The sequence below is a fragment of the Arvicola amphibius genome, chromosome 3 (genome assembly GCF_903992535.2).
Source record: "Arvicola amphibius chromosome 3, mArvAmp1.2, whole genome shotgun sequence".
Taxonomy (NCBI): Eukaryota; Metazoa; Chordata; class Mammalia; order Rodentia; family Cricetidae; genus Arvicola; species Arvicola amphibius.
Genome location: NC_052049.1, coordinates 112,138,821 through 112,156,033, shown reverse-complemented (window position 1 = coordinate 112,156,033; position 17,213 = coordinate 112,138,821). Strand labels below are relative to the sequence as shown.

Sequence of the window (17,213 nt, the reverse complement as noted above, 5' to 3'; positions counted from 1 at the left end):
CCATGATAAATGGGAAACACATCAAGCTTTTGGGACAATAACACTTTATTTTTCTAACACACATAATATATAAAAGGAAACAATTTGCAAATTTACAGACAAAACCATATATATATATACACACATATATATATTTGTATGTATGTATGTACACACACACACATTTACAGATGCACACATACTCCAATAGCTTTTGCCAGGCCAGGTTTTCATCTCTAAGTACCAGTCTCCCACTTAGACTCTCCTGGGATCTGGGCCTATAAACTGGCATGTGGAAATTTAGTGCTAACCTACCTATAAGCTTAACCCCCACCCCAGCAGACCTCCTCTCTCCCATCGCTTCTCTTTCAGTCTCCCATCATCCACTGAGGAAGCAGGAAGCTCGGGCTCAGTAAATAGCCTTCACTCCAGAACAAACAACAGTGCCCAGTGTCCTCACTCTACCACCAGGCCCTGACTTCTGCCCAAAGGAAAAATATCCCAAAAATCCCTGAAAGAGCAGCAGGCAGGCAGGCACAGAAGCAGTGCTGCAGCTGCCTCTGGACTGTGGGCCTCTCTCGAGGAGCAGTGTGTGACCACGTGTCTAGGTCCCACATCATGTGATTACAGCCTGTGAGGGGAGAACACCTGCTCAGAGGGGCAGGCCCACGCAGCTGATGGCAGAAGATGGATATGCAACCTTTGGCTGTGTACAGAAAAAATACATTTGGAAAAGGGGGAGGAGGGACAAAACCCTTCCCATTCCTGGGAGACTGAGGCTCCCAGTCACTTGGGATAAGCATTACTCTGGACACAAAGGAGAACTTGGTCTCTAAAGCCAGGCCTCCATGGCCAAATGAGATCCTCCAAATGGCGTTTGTCCCAGTTCTTGGCCCTCTGGACCTGAGTGGGAGTCTTCCCTGCTGTCCCTTTAGCTTGGGGTGAAGACTGAGCAGGGAGCCGGAAACACTGGTGAGTCAGCTAATGCCTCAGATCGATGTATTTCTCTCCCTGAAAGGGGAAGAGAAACAACCAGAACATGAAGAACCATAGGGTTCACAGCATGAACACCAAAAGGAGAGATTGAAGCAAAAGCTGATGAATTTGCAACAGCCTTGAGGCAAGCAGCAGAAATGGGGGGAAAGGGACAAGAAAAGATAGATGTCCCCCAACTAACTATCTGCAGTGGGGAAAGAGGCTATGCTTTTAGGAGAATATAGGGTGGGGCTTTGCTGTCTTTCTCCAGGGTCCCTCCACCATGGGCCTCGTCCTGCCATTGTCAGTAATATAAGGCAGGATGAGCCTGCTCCCCATCTCCAATCAAGGAGGAAGGACAGAAAGAGTTAGTGTTCAGGAACAAGTACCATCAGCCCACTACCCTGATTCCTGGCCTCAGGAGCTGCCTCCTACCTGGTCTCCTGGAGCCCTCTTGTCACCGGTGCTGCCCTGTAGGAGAGCCATCTCTTCTGGGAGCTTATCTGACTTAACTTCAACTACAAATTCACTCTTACGAGTCGGGGGTAGCGTGCTGGGAGGAGGGAGGTGAGAGGTTGGCAACTCAGAGGACAAGGGAAGGGAGAGCCTTTAGGGATGAATACTCTATGGTCTCTGATGCTTTGGGGCCAGCTCAGGAAGGGAGGACCCGGGGAGGTGTGGCAGATGGACGTTGGGCAGTGGGCAGTGCAAAGGGTCCAGTCTCTGCTCTCAAGGATAAGTGGACACTGGGTAGAGGAGGTTCCTTATGAGGTAGCAAGCTGGGCAGCCAAAAATGGGGAGGGATTGAGGGCCATGAGCCTGGCTTACATCTCTTGTTTTCCTGAGCGTCCACACGGAAGTTTGCCCTTCTTGTAGAAGAAATAGAGGGTAGCACCCAGTACAGCAAGGACCAAGATACACACGATCACAGCCACAATGACCACACCTTTGCTTTCTGGCTGTGGCAGCTTTTTCTCTGTCAGACAAAGACACTTGTAGTCACTCCCTGCCCCAGGCTGCCACATCGCTGCTGCTGCCCCACCCTATCCAGCCAGGGTGACAGATGGGCTGTTACTATTTCCTCACAGGGCAGAGTGGGAACCCTGGGAAAGGCCTGGCTTACCTGTAGAGGTGCTGTTGGCTCTGGTGTGAGGACCAACTGTGGAGGTGCCCAGGCCAGTGGTCTGGCGGAAGTCGGGTGTGAGGGTGGTTAAAGTGACTAGGAGGCAGAGGGAGGGCTTGTTAGTAAAAGCGCACGTTAATGCCCTGGCCTGGGCATGCCCATCATCCTTGGCAGGGAGGCAGCTCTTACCCAGCTTCAGGACGATGGCGGTGGTATTTGAGCCCTCGGAGTTGGAGGCTGTACATTCTGCACCCGTCTCCAGCAGCTCTGGGGTCACAAGGACACTGAGGGTGCTCACAGCTGTCTGAGGATCTGGGTTCCATTCAGTTGCCTAGAAGGAAATGGACAGCTCAGAGGGGAGGATCTCCGGCCATGGCCTCAAAGCCTAGGCAGGGATTAAGAGGACAGGGAAGATAAATGAAGCCTTCTCACCGAGCCATTGACATTCCAGGAGATCGTGGGCCGAGGATGTCCTGAAGCCTCACAAGACAGGTTCAGCACTGCATCCTCCTGCACCCACACCTTCCTCTCCTTTAACGCCATCCACGGGGGCCCTTGGGGGAGGAAAGGGTTAGGACTCCAAATCGCCCGCTTCTATTTTCCCATCACAGCTCTCAGGGTGCTGGCTGACTTTTTTGACCTCCGACATCTCAAAGCCATCCAACTTGGGTTGATCGCTGTACAAAGAGCCTCACCAAAAATGCCCACGCTGACCAGCTGTGTGCGATTCAAGCCAGGAACACCAGGAACAGATGCCATGCAGAGATATTGTCCCCCTGCTTCCCGTTTCACGTTGTTTAGCTGGAGGTCAGGCCCCTTGCCCAGCAGCTGGCCTGTCTAGGGGTGAGAGGTAGGTCAGGGGGGTCAGAAGGAGCAAGCTCTCATCCACAGTCTCAAAGCCATCTGTACCTTGTCTCTCAGCCACTCAAACTCAAGGTCCTGGTTACTCTCTGCCTCACAGGTCAGTGTGAGGCTGTCGCCTTCCTGGGCTTCAGGGGCAGCTGGATTCACTCGAACATCAGACACATCTGGAGGCACAGCAAAAGTGTCAGCCTGGGCAGGCCCACCAGTTTGCCCTCACCCCTGGCTGAACTCCATCCTAGTGCCTCACAGTTCACTAGCAGCTCCTGGGGGTCACTTGACAGGGTGATCATCGTTTCCAAGTCCAGGCTCTGACACTGGTAGAGCCCACTGTGTTGCCTCTGTGCAGCTTCCAAGACGAGGACGCCGTTTTCATCGGTGGTCTCCTCCTCCATCTCCCCAGTGTTGGGGTTCTGGGAGAGGACAGGAAGGTGAGCTGATACCCCTCCGGCTGCGGTGTCTGCCTCTTTGCCTGTGCCCTTGCACACCCTCCATGGAGCCCTCCAAACCTGCTTGTTGATAGTGAAGTCGGGCTGAGGGTTGCCGTCCGTCAGACACCTGATTTTCACATGGTCCCCTTCCTTTAGCTGTCCCACAGGCTCTACCTCCACCCACACTTTTTCTGCAGGGTCTGCGTGGGCAAAAGCGAAGGCTCTCAGTCCAAGGCTTGGCCCAGAATTTGATGCAGAAGGACCAGGCCCATCCCCCAAAACCAGAGGAGCAAGTCAAGACTCACAGAAAACAGGAACAGTGACCTCCCTAGATTCTTTCATGTGGTTCCCACTGGGCAGCCGGTAGTTGAGTTCACAGTAAAACTGGGCATCTTTGTCCTCCTTAACTAGCTGTGCCTTCAGAACACTCTGCAAGGTGTACAAGCCACTGGACTCCACAATCTGTGACGACTGAATCTGAACACCTGGGCAGGAGGAGGGAAGCAAGACTTGGCCTCGGCACCCCTCCGCCCCCAACTTCTCCCGGGGATTAGCAAGGAGATCTCTAAGGCAGAGGCCCATAGCCAAATGCAAACTGGTGCCCCTTCAACCCAGCACTTTTATTGCTTGTTATCTACCCTAAAAAGACATTTACACCTTAGCACATATACGAGGATATGTGACAGGATCACCCCAGAGACAAAGGAAAAGGGAGTCAGGCAGAAGGCTTAGTGGTAGCACATGTTCTTAGCATGTGTAAGACCTTAGGTTCAAGCCTCAGAACCCAAAACAAAAGTCCAAAGTGATGAAAAATTGAGACATTACATGCTAACAGGAGAATGATAATAACCACATCGTATTCAGTTTGACGGCAGGAGGCAAAATGGGTCTATCTGACCAGACTGACCTGGACACATTACAGAAAAGGGACGTGTGGTCGCATTACCACGAAGGGCAGGGCTTCTCAGGCTCAGCACTATTGATGTTTTGGATCAGAATTAATTCTTTGTGGTGGGGCCACCTTGTACGTTGTAGGATGCTGAGCTATATTTTTTCCTCTACCTACCAGATGCCAATAGCAGCCTCTGAATTTGTGCCCCCAGACACTGCCAGGTCTCCCCCAGATAAGTATGTATGCAAAATCACCCCTGGTTGAGACAGTAAAAAACACAAGCCTTCCTGGGCAGTGGTGGCACACACCTTTAATCCCAGCACTCAGGAGGCAGAAGTTTCCTAAAGATCACTGTGAGTTCAAGGCCACCCTGGTCTACAAAGGAGTTGCAGGACAACAGCCAGGACTACACAGAGAAACCATGTCTTGAAAAACCAGCCCAAATCAATACAAAATGTAAGCCTTGAGCCAGGGGTGTCAAAAGCCAGCCTGAGTTGTTTGAGTTCCTGTCTCAAAACACCATACAAACCTCTACACTGCTGCAAACATTGTGAAGGACAGAGAAATAGGAACAAAAGAAAATAACAGTTGACAGCAGAAGTCATTTCTGGGAGGAGTCAGCCAGAAAGGAATCCTAGTTTTTTTATAGCCTAAATTTTTCCTCAAAAAAATTTTTTTTGTGGCTTGGTGGTACTGGTGCATGCCTTTAATCCCAGCACTCGGGAGGCAGAGGCAGGCGAATCTCTGTGAGTTTAAGGCCAGCCTGGTCTACAGAGCTAATTCGAGGACAGGCTCCAAAGCTACAGAGAAACCCTGTCTCAAAAAGCAAACAAATAAAAAAACAAAAACAACAGAGAGAGGGAGAGGGAGAGAGAGAGAGAGAGAGAGAGAGAGAGAGAGAAATTGTGGGGCCTGAAGAGACAGCTCAGGGGTTAAGAGCACTAGCTGCACTTCCAGAGGTCCTGAGTTCAAGTCCAACCAACCACATGGTGGTTCACAATCATATATAAGATCTGATGGCCGGGCGGTGGTGGCGCACGCCTTTAATCCCAGCACTCGGGAGGCAGAGGCAGGCGGATCTCTGTGAGTTCGAGACCAGCCTGGTCTACAAGAGCTAGTTCCAGGACAGGCTCCAAAGCCACAGAGAAACCCTGTCTCGAAAAACCAAAAAAAAAAAAAGATCTGATGCCCTCTTCTGGCATGCAGGTATACATTTAGTTAGAGGCACTCATACATAAAATATAAGTAAATACATAAAACGTAATTTTTATGATGATTTTTTTATGTATATGAATGTTTTTGCCTGAATGTGTATATGTGTACCACTTGCATGCCTTTTGCCCCGGAGGTCAAAGAAGGCATCGGATCCCCTGGAACTGGAGTTGTGGGTGGTTGTGAGCTGTCATGTGGATGCTGGAACTCACCCGAGTCCTCTGCAAGAGCAACCAGTGCTCTTAACTGAGCCAACTCTCAGCTAAAGTCTGAATTATTCAATAGCACATTACCTGTATGGGTTTTTTGTTTCGGTAAAATTTCTAAAAGAATGCACTAGGTGGTCCTCCAGAGCCTAGGCAGTAAGGGAGTACTCACGGTTCTCCTCCTCCTGCAGGGGCCGACCATTCTTGTACCAGATGACTTGAGGAATGGGGTACCCATTCCTTCCCACACAGGTAGCAACCTAAAGAGGACAGGATGGGAGTCTCCTTGCTTCTGACAACCACCTCTGCCCCAGCTTAACCCGTTCACCATCACTTGGCTTACTGTATCTCACCTCCCAAGCTCTTGTCTGTCCACGTGGATGCCCACGGCATTGGCTGGATGGTTGGCTCTTCTGGAGCTTCTACAACAGAAGGGAAACGAACCGAGAAATGAAACCCATCTTTACATGGTCCACACTACCCGGAAGGCAGGAATGGGGGGGGCACTCACTGTAGACTTGGAGCTCAATATAGTGATCCTGGAGCCATGCCGCTTGCTCTTGCAGAGGAATACACGCTCATCATGGGGAGTGACTTGACTCAGGGCCAGAGCATCTCCCGGGTCCTCCAGGCTAAGGGCGGTGCTCATATTCCCAGGTTCATTCTGGCCCCTGCCTTGGCGCACACGGAAAATGGGTATTTGCCTCTCCTTGTGAATCTGAAGGGCAAGAGCAGAGAGATGAGTTACCCTACCTGAGGGACAGTGTTTCCTACCTACCACGGCCCTCTGAAGCCCAGGCACTCACCAAAAACCAGTCCACGTGGCTGAAGTTGACTGAGGATGCTGCGGTGGACCACACTTCAGGTAGGCTGTGTGGCCCACTTCCACCTCCACCACGTCTGGTGTGGGTGTAGGCTGTTTGTCCTCTCCTGGCACACCTGGGGGAAGGGAGGCGCATGCCCAGGCAGCTTCATCAGCCAGCTGCTCCGTCCTGTCCTGTCCCCTCCTCTCCTGGCTCTCTGCAGCTGTTCCACTCCAAGGGTCTGGAGAGGGCCCCTTAACTTGACAATGCCCACAACCCAACCTGGATCAGACCTCTCCTGATGGAGTATGGCCTGGAACATAGACAGAGTGACTGGGGTGTCTCTTAAGAGAAACTGGCGGAGACACAGATAAGGAGAACATGGGCTCTGGGCCAAGAGGAAGGCCCCTTTGCTCCTGGGCCCCTTCTAGTCCTGGTGAGCTCAGACCTATGAGAATGCAAGGCATGTGCCAGCTTGGGACAACAGGCCCCTTTGTGTCCCCCCTCCCCGGGGAAGACGTCACTATTGTACCCTCTGCCCCCCCAAATCCTCTAGAAGGACACGGTGGGCCAACTCTGGCCATGAGGCCACAATTCATACTCCAGAAGGAATACTGCAGTTACAATATGAAGACCCCACCAAGTAAAGAGGGGTCGGAGTCCCCTAAGGAGTTAGGTCAAGGGACCAAAGAGTGGGCAGGAGTGTGCTCTAGTGTACCAGCCCTTTGGGAAGGTGATGTCACTGGATACAATCTGGCTGACCACTGGGATGCCTGGATTGTGTGGCTTCCAGACTGGAGGACAGGCAGGTTGGGTCGTTTTCACCCCAAGAGGAACCTTGGAAATCTGACTCTTCTGAGAGCCAGAAAGGCAGGGCAGAATGAGGCTCTGTTTGCTGCGCTGCGGACTGCCTAGCTGGCTAGCCCTTTCCCCAGAAATAGGTCAGCCTGGGGAGGCACTAGACTGGAGTACCCCAGGGACGAGGCTGGCACTGGGCAAGAAGCCAGCGAAGTGGGTAATGCCCAGGCCCTCCCCTTTCCCAGCCCGACCAGTGGCTGGGACTGGGATAGGAGCCAAGAATAACACGCGACACCGCTGCGGGACGTGTAAGAGAAGCCCCGGACCCAGCAAGCGTCTGTCTACTAGATGGCTCAAAAAAAACTCCGAGGTGCCCGACGCTCTCTATCGGATTCTAGTCCCTAACATAAACGTTTCTATTGTAGAACTTCTCCATTCGTCGTCTGTCCCCTGTGATCGCGTCAAACCGGGAGGCGCGAGGCGAACCACAACACCCCGCTGCTGCCCTTGCCAACGCCCAGCCCGAGCAGAAGCCACCTCCTCCCTCGCTCACCTCCAAGCTGGCCCGAGGCCCAGGCGGAGGGGGAGGGGTCGGCGCCCCCCCTCCAACAAGGGAAACAGACTTTTCCAGCAACAGGCGGGTGCAGAATGCACGGGTTTGAGGATGCGGCCGCCCCAGCCGGCCTCTGTCCCGGCTCCAGTCGCGGGCAGCCCAGAGCAAGCACCTGCGTTGAGGCCTGCCCCAGAGTCCTGCAGAGGCTCGGCCCCACCCCTTCCCGCTCGCCGCTTCAGCCTCCTGGCTGGGTCCGTTACCAGAATTCTCTAGCACCTAGGCTGCAAATCCGCTGCAAAGAACTGCATGCACGCGAGCGGCCTGGGAATTGGGGACTCTGACTAGCAGCGTCCGCCGGGGGTAGCAGAGCCGTGGCCTCTGCCTGGCTGCTAGCTCTGATTTCTGGCCACACTCCGGCCTCCGTCGAAGACATCCCCCAACTCCCAACGCCTGGGTCCTGTGGGATGCGGGTCGGTTTCTCCCCCAAAACGCGCGCGCGCACACACACACACACACACACACACACACACACACACACACACAGAGAGAGAGAGAGAGAGAACTCACCCGTGACGCGGCGACAGCAGCAGCAGGCTGCAAGCAAGAAGGCGCAGATCAGTCTGGGCAGCCCCATGCTTCCCCGACGGAGGGAGAGAGCCAAGTGAGGAGCTCGTGGCTGTCGGGGGCTGACGTCAGGGGGGCGGGGGAGGGGACCCCGGGCGCCGCCCGGCCCCGCCCCGCGCAGCCCCCCGCCCCCTCCCCGCGCCCTAGGGGGCGGGCCCCGGCGCTCCGGCTGGGAGCTGCGCCCCGATCAAGGCTTGGAAGCCAACTCCTGCTTCGCTACCTCCTGGCTCGGAAAGGTTGAGGGAGGAATGACAGGTGTCCTGAGGCTCAAATGACTGGCCGAGGCGGCAGAAGAAGCTGACCGGGTGGCCTTAGAGCCGTCCTGGACACAGTAGCAGCGCTCACTCGGGTTTAGCCACTACCAGCGGGTGTAGCCCCTGGGACCCTCAGGCAGAGAAACAGGAGGGCGGTATCCCTGATGGGGGCCTCCCAGTCAGGCTCCTCTCTCCTCTGCCCTGCTTTGGAGGCATGGAGCTGGCCCTAGTCACCTTCTGGAACGGCCGCTTCACTGCGGCGGCTGCCGGCTTGGCACTACTCCAAAGTCTTCGCTATCCTGGCAGCCTGGGAGGAAGAACTGTGCCAGGTCCCACAGACCTAGAGGTGCCGTCAAGGGGGCAGGGGAGTTGGAAACGGTGCCTTTTACTTACGTTGTCTTTTCATATTCAAGTTCCTCCGAGTCCCTCTTATGCTAGAGAAGGGAGGAGGGGGCTAAATTCACAAGCCCATGGTCCACATACAGGCCTAGATAATTCTACTCCAACCCTCTTCATGCTTTCCTGGTCTCCGGCTCAGTTTCCCCTCACCTGAATGAGGAAAGGTTAGTATTAATGGATGTGCAAATCCCTAACTGATCTCCCAGAAACCTATTTGCTTCTCCCTAATGCTTTGAAAGCGCCACCCCCCAAACACAAATGTGGTACCCACTCCTCAGCTCCCTCACCACTGCTGATCGTGGCTCACTGGCTGGAGGAGTCAGGATCCATCAAAGAGATGCCTGCAAACAGTCTCCACCCAGCAAGAGGCCAGGAACCCTATCCTCCCCTTTCAAATCCCAACTTCTCCCTGGGTCTTCTGAACTCTAGAACTAAGGATCAAAAAGACCCCAGCACCATCGCTTCAGGAAGGGTTCACGTCTGCTGAGACTCTCGGGGCGGGGGGGGGGGGGGGGCCGGGCGGTGTCAGAGGGTAGTGGTCTGTCTCCCTGCAGGCAGCCGCGTTCTGCTGCTGCCCAGAGAAGGGGTGCGGCAGCAAACACCAGAGATGGCCAGGTGACTTGAGAGAATGCTCTCGGTTGCGTTCTGATGACTCAGAGATGACTGGCAAACCACATCAACCTCATCTCTCAGCGTCTCATTGGACCCTCCGCCCTTAGTCCATTAGTCTCCAGCCAGAGCCATGCCCAAACCTGCAGGGCTGCTGGCGTAGGCCCTTGAGGGGAGAGAATAAGAGAGCCCTGCCTCCCTCTACCCTCAGAGTGAGGTGATGGGCACTGCCCCTGGCCCACAGCGAAATAGAAAGGTTTGGCCTGTTTCCCTGCAGAAACAGCTAAAGGATGCTGTCTGAATAGGCAGACCAAGTGCTGCACCCCCCATCCCCACCCACCCTGTGTCTTCATTTTAACACGTTAACATATCACTCTCTGGCAGCCTGGAAACAAAGCCAGTAACCACCAAGGACAGTGGATTCTGATATTCTTCTCTCGATTGCTGCGGGGGGGGGGGGGGGGGGTTTGAAGGAGTCATTTCTGCAGTGAAAGGGAAATAAGATTAGAGGCCAGGGTGACATCCCGTCCCTCCCAGGTGCATATGACCAAAGTAAACAAACACATTGTACTTTAAGAAGCCTGGGCCTCTGTGGCCAGACTATGTAGTAACAGTTGGGAGAGATTAGCAGTCCACAACTCTCATAGTTGTTTCTGTGTCTCATTTCGATGAGGGGCTTGAAGACACCACTGGTTGTCTTAATATTGGCAAAGAAGAGCTACGAAGACCACACAGGGACAGGTTATCCCTTCACCTCTAATCTGAACTAATCTGAGGACAAGAAGCCTCCGGTCGAATCTCCCGTAAGTTACTGGGATGGCGGCAATGCCTAGGGTGCGTCTACGCTTGCTTCTTCTCCTGTGTCAAGTGCACAAAGCCCTTTCTTCTGCTTGCTGTGGACTTTAGGGCCACAAAGGATGACCTCTATCCGAGAATGTGGTCTTTCCGGGTGACACAGAGGCCAGCAGCTGTCAGTTTATTAGGGAAAACAAAAAGAACAACCCCACCCCCCCCTCCCCCCCCCGAGACCAGCACATTTTGTGCTCCAGGTAGGCAACATTAGCGGGCTGTGGTCACCTGAGCTATAGTCCGCTACTCCCAGACTCAGAGCCTTGGGAGAGTGGTTTGGACAGAGCACTGGGAGAGTGCACCCCGCCTCCGCCCCACAAGACATTAACTTAACACTTATCTTGCCTTACCAGTACCTGGTTTTTCTCAAAAAGAGCTCAATAAGATGTATTTTAAGATTAAAAGAGAAGAAAAAATAATAGTTCTTTTTAAGATGAAAGAAGGAGGAGGAGGAGAGCAGCAGCAGCTAGCTACCAGTTGCCTCAGGCTGGTAGGGAAAGGTCAAGGGACACACAGCTTAGTGATGGGTTTTTTTAATGAAGGGGCATCTTTACTCACCACAGTGAGGCCCACAGGCTGGATGGGGATGGTCCCCCATCCTATGTCCCACCAGACTAGATGCCGTTGGGGCTTTTCCATTCCTTATTAAAGTGGAGGTAAAAAGAGGATGCCCCGCCTTCTTGCTTGGAAGGGTGGGCTGGGGTGGAGGAAGGAAATGAAGGCCTTGCTTGCAGCTGTGATGAGGAGATTGGGGGTGGGCAGCCAATCTTGGCATCTATAGAGGCCGGGGAACCCCCTCTCTGGCATGGCCAGAAGACAGGATCCAGGAGGGGTGGCAGGAGTCTTTGCAGAGTAGGGGGGATCCACTCGGGGAGGACACAGCAGAGGGAAACCAGGGTGGGTGGAGGGTAGGGGTCAACCTGCCGTGTTGAGGACATCATCAAGCCAGGAGAAACGGATGCTAGGGGGTGGGTGGAAGACACGGAGGAAGAAACTGAATGGAGGGAAGCGGTCTACACTCTGGCCGGACACCAAGTCTCACTCATGTCTTCGCACCGGAACGGGGCAGGAGGAAGGAGGTGTGGGCTGTTTTCGGGGTGCACACCAGCATGCAACATAGGAGAGGGGAGGGTGACTTTTCGCGGGGGATGGGAGGAGCTATTTTAAACTTGGGAAAAACCGTGAGTTCATCTCCACCCTGGAGGCGGCAAGACTCTATGTGCAGGGGTCGGAGAAGGGGGAGCCAGGGAGTGGGGGGTGAGTGACACAAAGAGGAGGATTATGTTGGAGCAGGGTGGGGGAGGGGCATCGGCGTCACAGCTGGCCTACTGAAACCTAGGGGTGCCCCGGACTTAGGCTAGGGTGGGGGGACTTCCACAGGCACAAACCCCGCTGCTGGGGAGCTGGGGGTCTGTAGCATCCGGTGGTCATCCCTGGGTGAGGGGGCTAGATGGTGGGATTCCCCACCGCCTGGCTTTCCCATGGACTTCTGGGTCTGTTCCCAGGCTCCCAACATTCAGGACTCCCCTGGAGCTTCGGGCTTCTTCTCTTGGCCCCTTCCTTGCGGTAGTGTTGGGGAGGAGCGGGGTGGTGGTGGTGAATGTGACACGAATCAGATACTTCCTAGAAAACTAGGAACCCTTAAAAACCAACAAGGCAGGTGGTGGATGGGTTTGTAGACGGAGGTCATGGCCCTTCTATTCTTGCTCCCAAGCCCTTGGGAATACTTAGACCTTAGACCGGCCCCCTTGTTCCCTCTGACCCTAGGGGTCTGTCTAGTGAACAGTTCACCTGCCGGCTCTGCGAAGCACCTAGGGTTTCATTTTTCACGGAAGCAGCCGAGGCGGGAAGGCGCCGCGGCAGCAGCCCGGGACTCTAAGGTCCTGCCCAGGGGATGCCGAGGGGGAGGCGGGGGCATCGGCCGTGCTCACCAACCCAAACATTACCAAAATGCTCAGGCTCGGCTCGGTCGATGTTTGGGAGGGGGGACCATGGGACTCTCCGGAAACCCCGAATCCGGTCTCTCAGAGTCTTTCCCTCGGCAATGATTCAGTCGGTCCGGTCAACCCCTTTGCGAAGGGCGGGGGCAGATCCCGGGGGAGAACGGCAGGTGCGGTGCGGCTGGACGGGAACCCGACGGGCGGGCGGGGTCCGGGCTACTGCAGCTCCGCGAGGAGCAAGTCGTGTCGGCGGTGGAGTCTTAGGTCCGCGGCTTGTCGCCGGTAGAGTCTTAGGTCGGGGCCTCTGGGCTCACACCCTCATCACACTCCCTATCCCCATCATAGATCTGGGGGGTGGGGCGGGGAAGGATACGGGGCCTAGGCCGGACTGCGGGAGTTTACACCTACCCCCTCTGGGAGTTTCACATCCGCTTTCCCAAATACCACCACCCAGGGGGAGGAATGTCCCCAGAGGGCTGCTCAAGTTTGACTTCGCGATGTCCCGAAGGCGAAGACCAGCTGGTCCATGTTGGAGAGCATATGGGAAATCGGGACGCACCACGTTCTGGGTCTACTGGTCACTGTGTTCTCCGAAGGACGCGGGTACACCCTCCTTAAGGCTTTCCAGAAAGGGACCAGATGAGGCTGGGATGAGACGAAAGGAGATAGTTAGGGTCGACCTGCGGCCTTTCCAGACTACATACTCTGATGGCTTGGTCCTTCAAGGAAACTCCAAAAGTAGAGATCACGGGATTTGGATCCAAACTAACTCAGGCCGCTTTCTTGCGTGTGCCTGTCCCACTAGAAGAGGTGAGGTCTCAAACACTGTGAAGAGACTGATGACCTTGAGAGCAGCTTCCTCCCTACAGCCTCAAGCAAGGAGAGCAGACTGGGCTTCGAGGGGGAGAATCTGTGCTACCTCTCTTTACATGGGACTTTACAGCTTAGGACTTCCACTTAGGGGCCACTGTGGTGACCCATGTTTATAGTGATCTTTACAACAGAAAGTGACCACAGAATGGTAGATGCCGCTGGAGCTTTCTTGACTAGGCCTGTAGTCCCAGCGTTTAGTAAATGGAGATAGTAGGATCCTGCATTTGAGGCCAGCCTGGACTTATAGAGTGAGACCTTAACTTCAAATGAACAAACAAACAGAAACCAAAAAACTTTTAACCAGGCAGTGGTGGCACACACCTTTAATCTGGTCGGATCTCTGAGTTCCTGGCCATCCCAGTCTACAGATGTAATTTCAGAACAGCAAAGACTACACTTGAGGGGAAGGGAGAAGGGTTCAGCATTCAGAGGAAACTATGCACAGGGTAGCATATCTTTCCTGGTACTTGGGAGGCTGAGGTGAGGGGTTGAAGCTAGCCTGGGCAAGATTTCAAGACCTTGTCTCAAACAACAAGAGTTACATGACCTAAAGTAACATAGGATCCGTTTTTCAAATTGTGTTAAAGTGCATGTAATGAAAGCTCCTATGTGCAATCCTAGAACCTAGAAGGTAGTCAGACATAAGAGGGGCAGGAAGTTCAAGGTCATCCTCAGCTGACAATGTGCATTTGGAGTCAGCCTGGGATACCGAGACCCTGTCTCAAAATAAAAATGCACGATATAAAGTTATTTAACCATTTCACAGTGAATATTTCAACAGTGCTAAATATATTACTAGAGTTTTCTAGCAAAAACCCCGTTCTTGGGCTACCAACAAAGTGAACATGTTAAGTCTTTCAATATACGAACTAGAGTGCTGAGTGTCGCTGGGTGTGGTGGTATGTGTATATAATCCCCACGCTTGGGAAGCTGAGGCAGGAGGATGACTTCTCATTAGGGATTGGTCTGGGCTGCACAGTGAAACCCTGTGTCAACCTCCCACTCTCACAGAAGGAAGGGAGGGAGGGAAGGAAGGAAGGAAGGAAGGAAGGAAGGAAGGAAGGAAGATGGTGAAAGACAGAGAGAAAAGAGATTTTAGTCAAGGTACATCTGAAAGTAGTACATGTCTCAAAGATCTGACAGGGACTTTGACTTTTCAGGAGAAGGAAATAATAACCCGGGGTAGATTATTAGACCAGTGGCTTGGTAGGTTGTGATGGGAGTGCTGCTTCAGCGTGTGGGAGGATGGGGAGTCTGGAGAAGGTGGCATCTCACAGTTGATTGAAGGAAGCAGTCTGGGTCCCATGAGATGGTCACCTGTGCTTGGGGTATAGTCTGGCTCTTATAGTCTTTGGTCTTCATGGGACGGAGGTGATCTTCCCTGGGAAGCCCACCTCTGCTTGGAGCGGTTTTGTTCCCTTGTCATAAAGATATTTAGCCATCAGTCCTGTCATCCAGGAGGAGAAGGTACGGATCCAAAGTTGAGTGAGAGACCACGTGGAGGGAGCACAGGGACAACCCTTCAACTACAGCCTCGACGTTTCTGTTATCTGTCAGAACTTCTAAATTGCCCAAGAAACTGAAAAACAAAAGTTTTGTCTGTTTGGTTTTTTTTTTTGTTTTGTTTTATTTTGTAGGCAGGGTTTCTCTGTGTAGCCCTGGCTGTCCTGGAACTCACCTTGTAGACCAGGCTGCCCTCAGATTCACAGAGATCTCCCTGCCTCTGTCTTTAGAGTGCAGGGATTAAAGACCTAAGCCACCTAGCTTCTTTTTTGAGGCAGGGTCTTGTATTTTAGGTTGGCCTTGAACTCCCTGTGTAGCCAAGGATGACTTTGAACTTCTGGCCTTCCAGCTCTGATACCCTGGTTTTATAGGCATGTGCCACCTTGCCTGTCTGATGCAATTCTGTGGATCCAAGTCAGGATTCCGTGCACACTGGGTGAGCACTCTGTCAGTGAGCTACAGTCCCCACAAGCAGTGTTGAAGGAAGGTTTATCTAGCTCCTCTGAACCCCAGCAGGGAGGAGGAGAGCTGACCCAAAGGCTGAGCCCTGTGGAACTGAGGAATTGGAACAAGGGCTTAAAACACGGGAGTGCAGAGCCTTGTCTGCAGGCCTCGCCAGCCAGGAAAGTCTTTTCAGGCAGAAACCCGGAGGTATCCATGAAAGGGGGCTGCAGGTCAGTGGGTGTGGTGGTGGTGTCCACCTGTTAGTCGTCTGCGGTTGAGAAACAGACATGGGAAGGATCGCTGTGTTGCTACAAGACACAAGACGGATTGTCAGCCTAGGTCTACAAGATCCTGACTCAAAAAAAAAAAAAAATAAATCTGCAAGGGCTGGCTGTTTCAGGCAGGGGAAATGGCAGGGAAATGGCACCAACAAAGAGAGGGCAATGGGGGAAGGAAGCCAGGCAGGATCCCATATATACTGTAATCCCTCAGCATGCGGGAGGCAGAGGCAGGAAGAGATCAGGATTTCAATGTCAAGTCTGGGCTACATGAGAACCTGTCTCAAAAACAAAATGGCCTGGCATGGTGGTGCTTGCCCTCTCCTTAATCCATGAAGACCCTTGGGATGGCAGAAGCAGGTGGGTTCTCTGTGAGTTGGAAGCCTGTCAAAGTAGCATAATGAGACCCTTGTCTTAAAACAGACCCCAAAAATCCAAAGAGAGAGCAATGGCAATTCAGTGCCAGCTTCTGTTCGTGTAGGAAGTTTGTGGTGGGTAGTCCCCAGAGAAGACTGATCAGACCAGGGTTTTAAGCCAAAGTCTTTATTAGCCGGCTGGTGGCTACACTGGGTGTTCAGGATCCAAGCCTTTTTCAGGTGTGAACTTTTTTAGCACAAAAACCCATGTCCTGGACTGACATGCTTCAGTTCACAAGAACGGTTAGCCAGAAGCAGAACCCACAGGAGCCAAAAGCAAGATTAGTGTATTTAGAGACTTTCCCACAACTACGGACTTGATGGAATAGGTCTTTGTTCTTATTTTGGGGAGGTGGTTTTGTCTACAAGCTGAGTTTACAGTCTGAATGGCACTTCCATCATGGAGTCAGTTTGTGTTAAGGTCTGGTGCCCTGTTCCAAAGTTTCAGGCAGCTATCTGGTTAGAAGGCAGATGAGGAGGCTCGGTTACCTGTCTTTGTGGTGTATTGTCACAACAACCCTATATTTGTTCCCACTATATGTTTACTTCACCAGAAATCGTGGGCTATACTACCAACAAAGCCTTGAGAACAGGTAGGGTGTTCCATGAAGAGTGTGTTACATGGCTAACCAGAAATTCACCAGGGTCGAGGATACATTAGATGAGTTCAGGATTAGGTTATGGGGAACATCGTACTTGGATTTCAAAATAAGTTAGGCAATGGGAAGCCATCACAGATTTTTTTGAGCAATTGGACAGAATTTATGTGACAAAACGGGAAATTTGACCCTACACGCTAGTTTCTTGATGTCTTCTTGGCCCCAAAGCGCGCCCCTGGTGTCTTTCATTTGTATGCTCCCTCGTTTAACCGCCGTAGATGGGAGGATTTCAGGCCCGGAATTGCAGGGTTTCAGAGTTCTGGAAACGCAGGCTTCCTGTATATGATTTCATTTTATCCTGAGTGACGGACCAAAGCACTGTGGCAAAACAGGGTGGCAGAGAAGGTGCCAGGTAAGGAGAGGGTCGTGGCAGCGTTCTCCCCTTCTCTCTGTTTTCTGAAACCTGGAGCCTTTTGGAATGGACTCCACTTAGGGACACTGAAGACAAAGTCCCTGTGTTTGAGAGCATGGATTTCGTAATGAGGTAGGCAAGAACATGAGCGGTTATAGTAAAGTGTGCCAAGCACTGGGG

At 52.9% G+C, this 17,213-nt stretch overlaps 1 protein-coding gene across 1 annotated transcript; it reads right to left on the bottom strand.

Annotated features, from left to right (window-relative positions):
- Positions 1 to 66: 66 nt before the first annotated feature.
- Mcam (melanoma cell adhesion molecule) lies at positions 67 to 8,467 on the bottom strand. Its single transcript, XM_038323167.1, is given in 19 exon segments — positions 67 to 990; positions 1,390 to 1,507; positions 1,783 to 1,930; positions 2,078 to 2,173; positions 2,267 to 2,408; positions 2,510 to 2,631; positions 2,773 to 2,914; positions 2,987 to 3,105; positions 3,189 to 3,351; positions 3,448 to 3,569; positions 3,675 to 3,854; positions 5,852 to 5,939; positions 6,014 to 6,075; positions 6,078 to 6,101; positions 6,191 to 6,223; positions 6,226 to 6,397; positions 6,486 to 6,514; positions 6,517 to 6,618; positions 8,401 to 8,467. Coding segments are annotated over 19 exon segments (1,959 nt in total). The 3' UTR covers positions 67 to 960.
- Between the last annotated feature and the right edge of the window lie 8,746 nt (positions 8,468 to 17,213).